At 37.1% G+C, this 15,217-nt stretch overlaps 1 protein-coding gene across 1 annotated transcript; it reads left to right on the top strand.

Annotated features, from left to right (window-relative positions):
- Window positions 1–248: 248 nt before the first annotated feature.
- On the top strand, window positions 249–5,820 carry LOC117628718. The gene is made up of 5 exons (XM_034361221.1): window positions 249–709; window positions 849–926; window positions 2,122–2,203; window positions 3,273–3,415; window positions 5,383–5,820. Exons 1-5 carry the CDS (start codon window positions 416–418, stop codon window positions 5,584–5,586), a joined length of 801 nt encoding a protein of 266 aa, XP_034217112.1. The 5' UTR covers window positions 249–415; the 3' UTR covers window positions 5,587–5,820.
- The last annotated feature ends 9,397 nt before the right edge of the window (window positions 5,821–15,217 follow it).

Genomic DNA, 15,217 nt, shown 5'->3' with positions numbered 1-15,217 from the left:
AAAAGTTTTTTTGGTAATGATTTGATGGATTATTGGATGAGATGTTGTTGATTTAAGCGGTAGTGGAGAAATTGACAATAGAAATTAGTTCATCTACTTAATTTTCCAAAAAAAAAAGAATTTAAGTAACAAATTAAAAATAGCATACAAATTCAAAGAGTAAATCGATAGTTAACTCTAAGAAATTGGCAAAAACTACAAGCCAAACGATAAAAAGACAAAGAAAGAACAAGCCAAACAAGGATGATAATTTTGTCATTTTCCCAAACATATTATTACACAACTTTACCTTCCCAATCAGGCTGTTCTTTCGAATTTGGCAACAGCTTCGTCTTCACAAAACTCCCGAGTTCCCAACTGAAACTGACTCACCGAGTGACAAAGTCGAACTCAGTAAACCAACGAAATAGCTTTCATGACACTGCCTCGGCCTTTGCTCTCAAAACCCATTAGAACAGTACCACCTCCACGTTTACCATCATCCTTCAACAAAACTGCAAAACTGAGTCCAAATTTGGATCGGGTCTCTGGGTTTAGTCCCCATGCTTTCAAATTCATCGTCTCCATGGCTGCCAGCTCTAGACATGGCGTTTCTTCTGACCCTCAACATTCATCGTCCCAGCTGATCCCTTCCAATGTCGCCTCCGACTCCAGTTCCTTTCAGAATTCACCAAGTAAAGTAGAAGATATTGAGGGACACTTGGACAAGGTACCGCAAGTTATATTTTAATGGCACAATTTTAAGTTTTTAATCAAGTAGCCTCTATTCGGTTGGGCATAGTTTTGATTTTATTTCTTCTTAGCAAATTATTATTATTATTTTTTTGGGTGTTTTGCTGGATATGTAGGTAATATACAGATTTCGGTTCATGGCGTTTTTGGGAGTTTTGGGGTCTTTGATTGGGTCATTTCTTTGTTTCATCAAGGTATGATTATCAAATCGCTGAGGTAGCTTTTATTCTACTTGTAGCCGAACCATGTTTTGATTCTGGTTTTATTTTCTTCTTTTTTTGGTACTAATTTGTTTGATTCTGCTTTTGTTTGTTCTTTTAGTTGTTAAGAATGATTGTTATTTTGTAATTGCCATCTCCAAATTCCTTCCTCTTGTTATCAACGTATAAGGCAACACTTTTCTTTTGTTGATGAGAGATGTCTCACAGTGGGATGGTTTTCCAGTTTGGCATGGATGATATTTATAGAATGCAAGAAAAAGAAGATTTTGCTAATGGTAGAAAATATAGCATAACAAAAAGGGTGAATCTTTAGTTTCCTAATGTATTTGTTAGTTTCCTAGATTCTTTAGTTTTCTAAATTCTAGTAAATGTAAAGAAGGTTCTGGTATCGAAAATTTCAGTTTAGCCAAGCTGGGATAGTATCTCTTGAATTTGAGCTGTTGGTTATGCCTTTGGTCATAACCTAGCTAGTTGTTCATCACCACGTTGAACCTTTTCCAGTACAGATGACAATCTACCACATCTTCTGTTCTTTAAAGAAAAACTGGATATGAAGCTATATGCATGGTAGCTTGGTCGTGCAATTCTATAGGCTATCAAAGACGTACTGCTAAATTACCTCACTTTGTTTTAGATGCCATTCATATATTCTGTTTCAACAGCATTCTATTTTTTGCTCTTCAAGTAACCAAGTTTCCTCCAACAAATGTGCAATAACCAGTTGTGGATTTGTTATGTATCTAGCATCCTGCCCAATATCAATTGTTATACCTAACAATTTGGGTATGAGGTTTCTATTAACCAATATTACCCATTGTGAAACCACTTTGGATACCGGAAAATTTGATTGACTGCATTCATTTGCTGGTATTCCCAGTGTGATATAATTTGGTTGTTCAATCAGATTGTTTCCCAACTTCGGTTATTCTAATACTTTTTTCCTTCTTTCTGAAGTGGCATTCCCGTTGGCATGGTTATGCATGGTGGTTGATGTGGCTGTCTCTTTATCCCCCTCCTTTTTAAAAAAATAAGGAATTGAAATTTTAGAAGTAGGGATTAGAAATTAAGAGTAACATGATATCCGATAGAATCTTGCTTTTACATTGATCTTGTTACACATGTAAGCTTCCTCGTAGCATTGATTTACAATGTTTACCCTGATATGCAGGGCTGCACTTATGTTGTACGGTCTTTCATGGAATATTCTGTAAATCGCAGTAAAGTGATCTGGTCGCTGGTTGAGGCCATTGGTGAGTGTATAAATATTATTTTTGTCCCGATTTACATTTTCAAGTTTTGTTGTCCGTGCTTTAAGAACCATGAAACAAATATTGGTTTTACTAAAGATATTTTTCAATCTATAGAAAGAGCAAGCAAGAGGAAGCATGCAAAGAAATGGTTTATCTTTGATTTGACAGACAAGAAAAGAACAGAGCTTTTAACTTCTGGAGTAATGAATTTAGTTAGAGATTTACAATTTCCAATTATAAAACTTTATACTAGCCCCTAAAGTTTATGCATTTTCACTCATCCAGTGTTGATATTCTGAAGTTAAGGACATAGAGGTACAATTAAAATTAGAAAAATTTGCAGTCATTAGGCTTAACTGAGATTAGTGGAGTTATGATTAAGACAGTTGATGATTCGCTCTCTTGTCAGACGATATTTCCTTTGTGTGCTATGTGGTGTATTTGGAGCACAGTTGCTTTGTTTGCTATTCCATCATGAGAGTTTATTTGAATTCATGTTTTTGTTTTTCATTTTCTCTGGGATATATGATCCATTTAGTCAGTTTGGATTGTAAACTTTTGCCATAATGATTTCCCTACATACAGAGAGTGGTCGTTTGTGTTTCAGTAATCACATGTCTTTGAACTTTTTGTATGCAAAACTTGTTATCAAATAATTCCTTCATATTTAAAAAGTAGGACTAACATGTCCGCTGTGATTACAAATTAAAAAATGATATAAGGATGTCATAGATGGTGTTTGGTTATACAAAACAAATATACCATTTGCAAATGCCTGGCCTACATGTATTATCCTGAACCTGAACCAAAACAAAGCAAAAACAAAAATTGAACCACTACTTCTAAAAGCACCTTAATGAGTTGCAATTAGAGTTAGACTCGACACCATCAGTATTAGAAATTGAACTTCTCTATGAACTTGGGAATGTAGGTGATGCAGAATAATAAAATAAGAATGAGGGCGTACGTCCATCTGTTGAATTCTATTGTTCATACATGTTTGCTTTCTGGTTATACAGTCATATATTCAGCAAATGACTCGCTAACTATTGTTTTATGGAATTTTTAGATGTCTATCTTTTGGGAACAGTGATGTTGGTGTTTGGAATGGGTCTTTATGAGCTCTTTATCAGCAATCTCGACATTGTGAAGTCTTCACAAGAGAATAAACCTACTGACAGATCAAATCTTTTAGGCATGTTCACTCTGAAGGTCAGACTGAATTTTTTCATATCCGAGCAATATTCGTAGCTATGTTTTTAGAAATACTATTTTACTTTCTAGGATTAGTGGGCAATGCCAGAAGATACATGAATGAAATGTTGTAAAGTGGCCAACTAACTGCTGAAGTTTTGAAAATAAGAGGCGGACTTTTATTGCCCATGAAATAGGTGTTTAACATCAATCTTCTAGTAGTATGATCTAGAAATCAGCCTTGAATTATGTTAGCCGACAAGAAAAGCAAAGAAAGTAGCCTTGAATTAAGGAAATCTAAAACGCTGCAGACAGCCTATATTAGCAAACACTAACTAAAGTTGAAAATTCTTATGCAACATGCCCTTAGGGTAGGTCCTTGATTATATTATATTATATTAATTTATTTTTTCAGTCAAAAGTAGTTTGTTAGGTTGGGTATCTTGGCTAATTATGGAGTTTATCTGAATGCGTCCAATTCTGTTGAATTTTTTATATGTGAGGATATTTTCATCACTTCCCTCTTCCTTCTCCCCTCTCCTTTCTTCTCTCTCTTTGTCTTCCCATATCCATTTCCTTCTCTCTTCTGCGAATTCTCAAAACAGGGGTAAAGGGATGTTGCATCTGGAATTGGTATGGTGACTTGTACATTTGCAATGGCTATCTATGGAATGGCCATGCCTCTAAGATCATCGTATGATGATATCACTGGCTTTGACCTATCAGGGAAACCCATATTTTTTAGGTGAATTCCATTTCTGTTTCTCACCAGTCTATGAATGTATGGAGGAGTCATATGGGTACTCAACACGAGATACATAACTTAAAGGGAAGAATCTATATGATGCTCGAACAAGAATTGAATGGGGAGTTACACAAGTTTTACCCTTTAAACACAACTAAAAACAGTCATTGAAACACTTCAGAGACACAGTTGCTATACCCAGAAGTTGCCTCGATATGCTTGAAGTGTAATGAATGCAAACCTCAAAAATTGCTGGCGCCAACAATAATAACAACTTTATGTCCCAGAGGAGAAGAACAGTAATAGCACTTAAAAGGAATAACAAGAACAATGTAAGGTAATCTATGCCAATAATCTGGAACCATGCTTCAAGACTTGGACATTATTTACAAACTCCCCTAACTAATGTTTCAAAACAAAGTAGAAGAGAATGGAAAGGATAAGTGCAAAATCTAAAGAAACAGTCCCTCCGACCCAGATTTTTCAAGCTTCTCAATTTCTTCGGGGTGCTCTCTGTCTTCCTCCTGAAGATCTGTTTCAAGGTCCTGAATTTTTGGAACTGTGGTTTCAGACAAGAAGCAAACGTTGGTGGCTTCTCAACCGCTCCAGCTTCCCTATGACATCCATTGGGGATGGTGGTGGTTATTTTGGTCATTGCTCCATCTCTTATTCATTCAGATTTCCCCTGTTGTCCGAGCCAGTGGTAATATCAACCAGATGGGTCTTGGCATGCCCACTCCACCGTAGCCATTTAGATACACAGGTCTTTCACCCTTGTTCTGAGAATTCGCAGAAGAGAGAAGAAAGGGGAAGGAGAAAGAAAAGAGAGGAGAGAGGAACTGATGAGAATCCCCTAAAAAGGGGGTCGAGTGGGAGTCACACATCAAAATTCATAGGAAATTGGACAGGTTTGGCAGCCCTACACTGAAACTTTAATAGCTTCAGGGGGCACCACTGGCAATGATTTTTCATTTTTCCAGGAGGCAAAGTGCCACACAGGCCAAAGTACAAGGGAAATAGGTGAAAGTTTTCAGTATTAGTATATGTAAAAATAAGAATTTTACAGAGTAGAGTTAATTTTATAAATTTTTACCCTCTTCGTTGGGATTCGGATGAAACCATGGATGCTTCTTGTTGGAACAAAAGGTCATAATTACAGTTGTGGTTTAACTTGCAACATCTGTAGGCCTAAGTTGACTTGTATAAATGTATTGAGCTTTTGATTTCCTTCTTTTCACAGGAACGACCAAAATGGTTAGATATAACAACTGTGAACGAGCTGAAAACGAAGCTTGGCCATGTCATAGTGATGCTACTTCTAATTGGGTTGTTCGAGAAGAGTAAGAAAGCAGTTATACAATCTCCCTTTGACTTGCTTTGCTTTTCTGCCTGTGTCCTCCTTTCTTCTGGTTGCCTGTTTTTATTGTCTAAGCTCAATGAATAGAATTGAAAATCCACGATAGATAGCTTGTGAATACACGGTATATATTTTTCACAGAGCTTGTGAATGAAATGTGTGTAAAGAACACCTATGTGGTGAACAGTTTACTTTTAGTGGAGATCAATATCTTAACCTTTCAATTTCTAGCACAATGTTGAAGTTTCTACAACAGAATCGTCTACGGGACCATGTACCTGTTTTAAGCCACCAGAAATGTTAATAAAATCATGTCATATATGCCACAATTTAGCCCATGGAAGATTCTGTAATGATCATGTCTTGAACATGTAGTTATGACATGTATTAATTTTTTTTAAAACTAGTTTAGATGTTTAGTTAATAAAAATGGACAGTCCTGATCTCTTGGACTATAGGGGTTCAAGAGATTTGTGGTCACTCACCGTTGGATGTAAATTCAACGGTTCACTCATTCTTACACTCCTTTTAAGAAACTTTTTTGAATCATTAGATTAATATCCAACGGTAGGTGATCACAATTTCTTAGACTCCTGTGGTCCAAGAGATTGGGATTGTTAAAAATGAAATTGATACATATTTCGTGCTCATAATGCTTTTTTATCATTTAACAAGGTAGCTTTTTATTTTTATTTTTTTCGTAATGGGGCGGGTCGGGGAATCTGTACCCCAATGAAGACGGGGATGGAGAATTCCAAATTTGAAGATTGCGGGTATGAATGTGAGTATAAGGGAAAAATGCTTAATGGGGATGGGGATGAGGATGGAAATGGCATACTCACCCCCAATTCAACCCATAGCCATCCCTACTAAGTTTAAACTTAGATAGCCAAGCTGATCTAAATCCCAAATATTTGGGCTGGGCTAGTAACTCCCAGTCCGATTAAATGTATGTTGACCAATATTCAAGCCTATCTCCACGTAGGATTAAATGTATCTCAACCCGATATTTAAGCGAAAGATCCAAGTTTAAAGGGCTCGAAAGAGTGAACTAGGGGTGGGCACGGTTCGGTTTGGACCGGTTTTTGCCTCAAATTAGAACCGATTCGATACTATTCATGCGGTTTGGTTCGGTTCGGTTTTAATTAAAAAAATTCAAAAACCATCCGGTTCGGTTTGAACCGGTTTCGGTCCGGTTCCGGTTCCGGTTCGGTTTTGAACCGGATTATAAAAATTATTTTTTTAAATTGTTTTGTAATGCAATTCTCAACTGAAATATTATTTTTTTACTTGAAAATTAACAAATTATTCAATTTCATATAATTAATAAATATTAAAGTGAGAAAAGAGAGATATTTTGACATTGAACTTGGATAAATATTAGGTTTTTTTTAGTGAAATTAAAAATATAGCATTAAATATAAATATATATTGAAATTATATTTTTTTTAGTTTCATCGGTTCGGTTCGGCCCGGTTCGGTTTTTGAAGACATGGAACCGGATCCGAATCCGGTCCAAACCGGTCCGGTTCGGTTTTTGACCGGTTTTTGACTTTTTGGTCAACTCGGTTTTTTTCCGGTTTGGTTCGGTGTGGTTCGGCTCCGATTTCCGGTTTGCCGGTTTGAGTGCCCACCCCTAGAGTGAACCACATGAATATTGCCTACCTCAGCCTAGACTTACTCGTAAGGAGGAGCTGAGCTGAGGTATAAAAAGTAGGAGCTGAGGTATATTTGGAGTAGATTCCAAGGTACGTGGTATTTACCCAAAAGACTCCTAATGCACGTACGAGAAAAAAGTCTTATTCTTGGAAAGGGTTAGGCCATTTCGTGTCTACTAGGAGTTAGGACGTGGTCATCCCAGAATATTGCTCTTAGAAGGATTAGGTTATCTAGAGACCATTATGAAACGGTTTCATGACCCTTTCTCAAAGGTATGTAATTCTAAGCACCAGAAACTCTCATATACTTTGTTATGAAGCAGTCGACTTGCTTAGGCATCAAAGGGTCTTTGGCTCACACCGTATCAGTCTCCCCCTCCGTGGGCGATTACGCAGGTTATGGAGGATGACTTGGTTGGTGACGCTAACTTAGTTTGAACGAATTACCCGACCTCGACCTTGAAGAGGTCATCCCGTTGTTGAACCAAATTTAGGCATAAACAACCTAATTTGTAATGATTTTGTTGACAAAATATTAGATCTTGAGTGCATGACCATTGACAACTGCATCAATCAACGAAGAATGAGCAAGAATGCTGATATGTTTGTTCCCTTTATGTAACAGCATACATATGCCAAAGCATGCTTACATCGTTATGTACTCCACCAAATAATGGGGACACAAGCATTGACTATTGTGTTTACCCTAACCAGAACCACGATCCCTTCACTTCAAGGGCTAATATGGGAATGGAGATGGGTGCAGGGAAGGATAGCTCATTAAGAAATAGAGGGAAATTGATTGAGGCCAAGCCTGAAAACAGGACACTTCATTTTATGCCCAAGAAGTTTAAAGAACAAATAAAAACTAGTTATGGCAATGGCTGCGTTTGAGGTTGGATTCGAACTGTTCTAGGAATACGCAAAAATAATAGCACCAATGAGTACCGGTCTGGAAGATGTGGACTCTGTTTTGGCACATTTTAAGAAAGCAGTTCAGAGGCACGTATACTTAAGTCGTTTGTTGTACTCGTATGTTGTTTTATCCATTATGCTTTTGTTTTTAATGTTTATGAAATAAAATTTTGTTTTCAGAACTTGAATTTGTTTAGGTTAAAATGTTCATAAATAACATGGGCCTTACAACTCACATAAGATAAGATTAGGAATCAAAAGAAAATAAGATTTCATTTCACTAGAATCGTTGGATTCAATAAAGTGTAGTCATGTTATCTCAACCCTAACCTCACTACTCCTTTTGTTAACATACATTGGCTTCATCTTCTAACAACCCCAAAAGTTGTCCAAATCGATCCTAAGATTATATAGGGATGCTAGACTTCTGCAACTGTTACCCTAGAGCTTGAGAAGAGTCCACGTGAAGCATGCATGGTCTTGTACTCGGCACGTAGGTCTGACTACGTCTACTACTACAACTCCCCATCCCAGCCCTTGTGGGTGTTTTCTCGAGCTTTTTGCTCAGATATGGGGCAAGATGCCTAATTTTATTTTCATTCCTTTCATTTTCTTGTTGTTTCCATTTGTGGCATTCCAAGTTAACCACCTACTCATCCCTTTATGTGTAGCGCCTAACTTTGTTTCTTCTCCCCTTCCTTCCTTGATCTCCTCCCCCCGTTTGACATTTCTCTCTCTCTTGTATCTCCTTCTCCATCTATCATTCATATTCCCTTTCGATTCCTTTGCACTCTATGGTTTGAGCTGCTAGTCCTAAACGTGATTTCTCGAGTAGATATTAAGACCTCTATCTCTGGTGCTTACACCACCTCCTTCCCTCATCATGTTTTTGGCTTTTGTTTTTTTTGGGCTTTTGGTTGGGTTTTCCCATTGCCGTTCACTGATCAGTGGCCGCGTTCTACATGGTGCATTAGAGGATTTGATTTCGAGGAAGTAGTGGCGGATCCAAGATTCAAAAGCCGGCCGGACGAAACTTACATTAAAAACTCGATGGTATGAGTGAATTTCATTAATAAACATATAGAAAGATACACTAGTCAATTAACGTAATAAACATTACCCTCAAATGTATCTCTATACATAAATAAAAGCTTATAGAAAACAAAAACGAAAACAACAAGTAATGCAATGTAACAAAAATAATAGCACAAGCACACCCACAAGTATTAATATATTATCAATATCAACAAATAACCAAAACTCATACTATACAACTCATTTTCAAATCCTAAAAATTAATAATAATAAAAAATAAAAACTCAATTCATAAAGAGAGAGATAATAGGAAACTAGCTAGGAAATAAAGCCCATAAGAAAGAGAAAGAGAAAGAGAGAAAAAAAAAATTCACAAAATAGCTAGGAACTACTTCTCAAATGCTATAGGGTCTTTGGCCTAGTGAAGCAACTGTGAGCTGGATTATGACTGTAAGCCTCTAAGTCAGAATTCGGCCTAGAAGAGACGCATACGCCAGCGGCCTGTTTGCCTACCCTCAGTAGGGGCCTTGGGCCACTGAAGGCACGTGTCGGTGGTGAAGCCTTTGCGGCGAACGAGCTGCAAGGGCCGCCTTAAATTACAATGTCTATTGAGCGGCTGGTAGAATCCTTTGCAGATGACTTAAATAAGCGACAGGGTATTGTAAGTGGTAGAGTGGCCTTGTTGCCATGATCCACTGAGATTCAGCCCTACGTCGCTTCGATTTTTGCCTCTCCCTCATTTTTCATTCAACTTTGCCCCAAAACTTGGCAAGGCTACCGACCTGACACTTTGTATTTTTATGTAGTGGTATCTTTGGTTTACCTCGACATTGCCTTCTCTTGGCACGACCTTCACTTGTCTTGGCATTGCGTGGCCTTTTTTGCATTGCATTGCCTTACCTTACCTTGCCTTCGCTTCGTTTGCATCATATGGCCTTGCCTTGCCTAAATTGTCTTGTTGTGCCCATGATGTGCCCAAGATGTGGCCTAGACCAAGCCATTCAAGGTACGCTTGCCTTGCCTTGGCCTTGGCATTGCACCTCATTCAAGGCATTCCAAGAAAGTGAGGCTATTGTAGGCTTGGGATAGCGTAGCTTGCCTTGTCAAAGCCTGGGCAAGGCCTGTCGCACAGGGTGCCCCCGATGTGCGCAAATCCCTTTGAAAATGTCGACATAATTTTTCAAACCTTGTCAAACCCCATGTTTATTGAAATTTCCTTGCACAATAAGCTTCCCATAATTAGAATATGATCTCAAGGCATTCCGAGAAAGTGAGGATATTGGAGCCTTGTCGTGCCATGGCATGCCTTGCCATATTCAAGGCAAAAGAGGTGAGCCTTGTCGTGGCTGTTGTACAAATAGCAACCTAAAAATTAAGCAACTATACGTGTTTTAACTCGCAAGTGCACAAGATTAGACAAATAGTATAGAAAGCAAATACGAGATCATTCCCACGAGGATTGAATTAATATGTGTTTAAAATTAATTTCCTAGAACTACTAACTAAATGGCCCAAACTAAGAATGCAAAAGTGAAAGAAAACCCTAAAAAAAACTTATTTCAATACCCTAAGATTTCTAATCAAAGTTAAACAATACACAAAGGCACTAGGTGTAGACAAAGTGTTCAAAAGGATGATTTTAAGATGATTTTAAAAATTGAAAATTTCGAAACAAAATACTAAAAACAGCGTTTGATTAAAAATATAATTGGATTGAGGTTAAAACAATGAGAAAGCTAGTTAGGGATTCGATGTTCACCGCTAATCTTCTTCCTTAAGGAAATGACATGCACAATGCTACAAAAACAGATTTTAGATGCTCATGTTTGTCAACCTAAGGCATGATATCTACTCTTTAAATGATTGATTTCGCTAAGCAACAAGTTAGGCATGGGTACCTACGCTAACTCTTTTCATTCTTAAAGTGTTTAGAATGGTATCTACTAAGTTGCACTTTAAGAACGCATAACACAATGGAAATCGACAAACACACAACTCCTAGAACATGGTATCTATTCTAGTTATTCATGATGATTAATTTCAAGAACTTATGACTAGTTCTTTTGTTACTCTCATAGGTACAAGACTCGGTCATCTAAATTTACCTATGTAACAAACTTAATACACAGCATGCATATGGTGGTCAAGCATAACATAACGTATTTAAAAAGTAAAATATAATATGAAATTAATCTATTAAGCATCACAAAAGTAGTTTATAGCAAAGGCATATCGAAATCCTTAAAAAAACATGATTAGGGCTTCAATTAAGCCCTAATTAAAATACTTAGTTACCCATAATTTAAATAGACAACAAGAACATACAAAACAGAAAATAAAAAGAGGAAGAAGATACTTCCTTTAGCTATATGGCAGATTTTTGGGTTTTTTTTTTTCTCCAGTTCTGTTTTGCTTTCCTTCGTGGGGGTAGATACTTCCATTAGCTATATGGCACCCTCCCTATAAAATTTCACAGCTATAGTGATGTTGTCCCTCCATGTTGGATTTTGTTGGCTTAAATTAAAAGCCCATTTGTATGGGTTTGAGAAAGCCCACTTGGCCCACTTGCTTGGTGGCTTAGGGTTTTAAAGTTGGGGGCTTCTATAATGAGGGGCTATGTTGAGGGATTATAATAAAGGGCTTCAATCCAACAGTCCAATAATAACTTTACACTGGATCGAACGGCTATTAAGGACCCCCTCATTATAACCCCTTACAAAAACCCCTCATTATAGCCCAACCATTTAAAGTTAGCCATTGGTCCCCACCTATATAAGCCATTTTATTCTCATTTGATGGGTGTGCCTCCACATTTGGTGAGAGAAAAACCTCTCTCCTTTGTTTGGGTGGAGACCACCATATGGAACCATTTAAGAGAGCCAGAAGCATCTAAGCCGAAGGAAGTGTGACTCACATAATTTTTAAGTGAAGGAAATCTTCTCCTTTTTGTTTTGGATGATGTCACATTGTATGTTACGTCTGTTTCGTTGTGAGTTTGTTTGTTGCAGTATTCTTGCAAGGAAAATTTCTTGTTCTCTTTTGTTTGAGCGGCTTCAAATTTGGTATTGTTCCTCTTTTGGTCTTTGTATTTGTGATTAATAATAGGAGATTTATTCTTGGCTCATCTGTATGAGAGTGATTTGGGTGTATGTGGGATGTGGATTGTGGATTGTGGATTATTAGAATTGAACTCTGCAATATCCTAGTGTGGTCTTAACTCATATGTAATCTCCTTATGTTACTAGTGGAATTTCCTCATCGTCTTACAATTGGATGTAGGCTATAGACCAAACCAATATAAATTCCTTGTGTCTTGTTGGATTTTTTTGTATTTGCCATATTTTGCATCTGCGGTCTCATATCTGACGCTTTTGCTTCCACGCACAACAATCTGATCCTTATGTTGATGGCAACGACTCCTTTTATCTTATTCTAGGTTTTGACAAAAATCATGCCTTAGTTGTTGCTTGGGCTTTATGTCTGTTTTAGGCTTTTGTTGACAACTGTCTAGGCAGTGGCAGACACAGGATTGTGACCTCATAAGGTCATAATGTAAAAGTCTCGAATTTTTTTAAGAATAAAATACTACTAAAACAAAAAGATAGTACTTCAATTCATAATTCATGGCAAAACTAACAATACAAGCTAGCCGTAGACAATTTTCTCTTAAAGTATCGTTCCATATTTTTACACATCAATTAATTCAATAAATAAATAATTTTTATCCAAATTATCATATGAATATGAAATATCAATAACCCACTACTAATAAATAATTTCCAAACACATTATCAACATAACAATATCAATATAAAAAAAACAAAAAAAAAAACCATAACAATATCAATCAATTATAAACTCTAATCCATCAATCAATTAATTTATAACCTCTAATCAAAATACAATATCAATATCAATAAATTCTAATTCATAAAAAAACCACTCTACATATCTATCAATTTCATAAAAAATATAAATTGGATTCACTTGAAATTAGGGGATGTGTATGTGCGTGTTGGGGTTTGAAATCCTCAATTGGTTTTGAATTCCAATTGAGTTTCTTTATTAACTGTTTTTTAATAAGCAAGATATATTGGGGGAGTGTGAATTCGAAAAACCGGACCTCAAGTGCTGGGGACCTCTTTTATCTTGCTCTCAAAGATTGTGCTAATAGAAACTGATGATTGCGATGAGGGTTCTGTAAATATGCAATTTTGTCCAGCAGCTTAAAAATGGAACTTCAATCACCTTTACAATGTCAGTGGCAAATACTAGAACGAAAGCAAAGTACATACACAATACTGTGCACCTCTCGCAAATAATACCCAATCATGGTTAAACACAAATTGGATTCATCAAAAATATAAATTGGATTCACTTGAAATTGGGAAGAGTTTTGGTGTTGTGTGGGGGGGGGGGGGGGGGGGGGGTTTGGGGGGGGGGGGGGGGGGGAGGGGGGGGTTTGTGGCGGTTGGTGAGGTGGGGTGTGAGGGAGTCTCTCTTCTTTTTAAAATTGTTATTTTTTATTTTTAAAATAACCTGGCTCAAAACAACGTCGTTTTGTCCAAACTTTTTTTAAAAAAAAAAGTTGTGTTGTGCTGGCCTTTCGTCAAGCACCTTGTGTGCATCTTAGGGTCGCCCATCTGCTGCCCATAGTGTCGTTTGAGGACTTCACCGCCTTTTTTTTTGTTGGTCCAACTGTGTATCCGCCCCGGTGTCCAAGTCGCTTCAATCTGAATTGTTTGAACTTATCAGAAGGCTTTTATGTATAACTGCCTTATAGTAAACTTTACTTCTTGTTTTTTTCTTTTTTGATCTTTTTTTGTAATCTAATCTAAATTACAGGGAGGGAATTCGAACTAGGGTGTAGAGTGGGAAACACATCCGCTCTAACCAACTTGACAGAGTGGGGGAGTACATATGCTCTAACAAATTTGGCTAAATCTATGTCTACTTAAACTTTCCTTTTTAATAGAACTTCATTCCGAGAAAAAAAAACAAACAAAAAATTTAAAAACTGCGGACTCAAATTTTAATGCATCCTTCAGGGTTAGGGGAAAAGTTAGGTGAGATTGTTGTGTACATGAACAATTGTTTTTGGAGGGAAAATTTGGGTTTGAGTCTATCTCCGTTAGAGATGGTCTGAGGACATCGTTTTGTGGCTTAAATTCCATGTTCCATTCTTCACTGTGAGGGAAAACTTTGGCTCGAACAATTTTCAAACCATTTGAGTACCGTACGTGAAGACTGTTGGCGAGGCTTTGTTTGACAAAGACAATATTGCAGAAGATGATACATATATATATAGATGTCATGTACATGTCCAACCTAAGTAGTGGTTGCAATGACCAAATCTGTACTAAATACGAGGATGATTATAAAAACCCTCCTTTTCTGTCCTCCCAACAGAATCTTATGCTCTGTTGTAAAGTGCAGTTCATGGGAGCTATCTAATCTAAGTATCACAGATTTGGTGACCTAGTATAGTTTACCATGGCCTACCGATGCTAGTGGAGCTAGTTTCGCATAGTTAACAGTTTTTAAGGAAAAAGAAAAGATCCCAAAGGATAGGCCTACTGTTGAAATATTCCAAATGTCTAGCCTGGACATGCTGCAATAATATTATTCTTAATACATCACATGGTGCTGAATGGTCAAGCAAAGACAGAGAAAAAGGACATATATATCTCCCCAACCGTGTGGCCTGGCCTAGGCTATCACCGTACATATATTAGGGTTAATAATAAGGTGTCATTTTAACAAAGGGAATCCAATTGATAGTGAATTAAGTGTAATCTAATTGGATGCATTCTTTAATGTTCTTTTTTTGCTCAACGGCAAGTTTCAAATGTGCTATGGGCGAGAAAGGTAAGCATTTCATGATCAGAAAGAAAAGAAAAGCAAAAGCGCATAAAAGCAAGGGAAAGGGCAGAAAGCTTATCACGCAAGGAGTTTTCCTCTCTCTCTCAATGTATGTTTATATATGTACTAAAATTCTCTTATTTGGACATTTGGACGTGATTATCGTGCGGACGCTCTCTATTTTTCATTATCCCTCTCTACTTTTTTTCATATTTACAATGACATTCACACGGTAATAACATCTAAAC

This window comes from Prunus dulcis, chromosome 5, assembly GCF_902201215.1.
Source record: "Prunus dulcis chromosome 5, ALMONDv2, whole genome shotgun sequence".
Taxonomy (NCBI): Eukaryota; Viridiplantae; Streptophyta; class Magnoliopsida; order Rosales; family Rosaceae; genus Prunus; species Prunus dulcis.
The sequence above is the reverse complement of the archived record's forward strand: the minus strand, read 5'-3'. Positions and strand labels throughout refer to the sequence as shown.

Excerpts from the sequence above, each read along its gene's own strand:
- LOC117628718 (XM_034361221.1), top strand. The coding sequence starts at position 416 with ATGACACTGCCTCGGCCTTTGCTCTCAAAACCCATTAGAACAGTACCA. Across the intron at positions 710-848 it reads TTGAGGGACACTTGGACAAG|GTAATATACAGATTTCGGTT; the intron begins GTACCGCAAGTT and ends CTGGATATGTAG. Across the intron at positions 2,204-3,272 it reads GTCGCTGGTTGAGGCCATTG|ATGTCTATCTTTTGGGAACA; the intron begins GTGAGTGTATAA and ends TGGAATTTTTAG.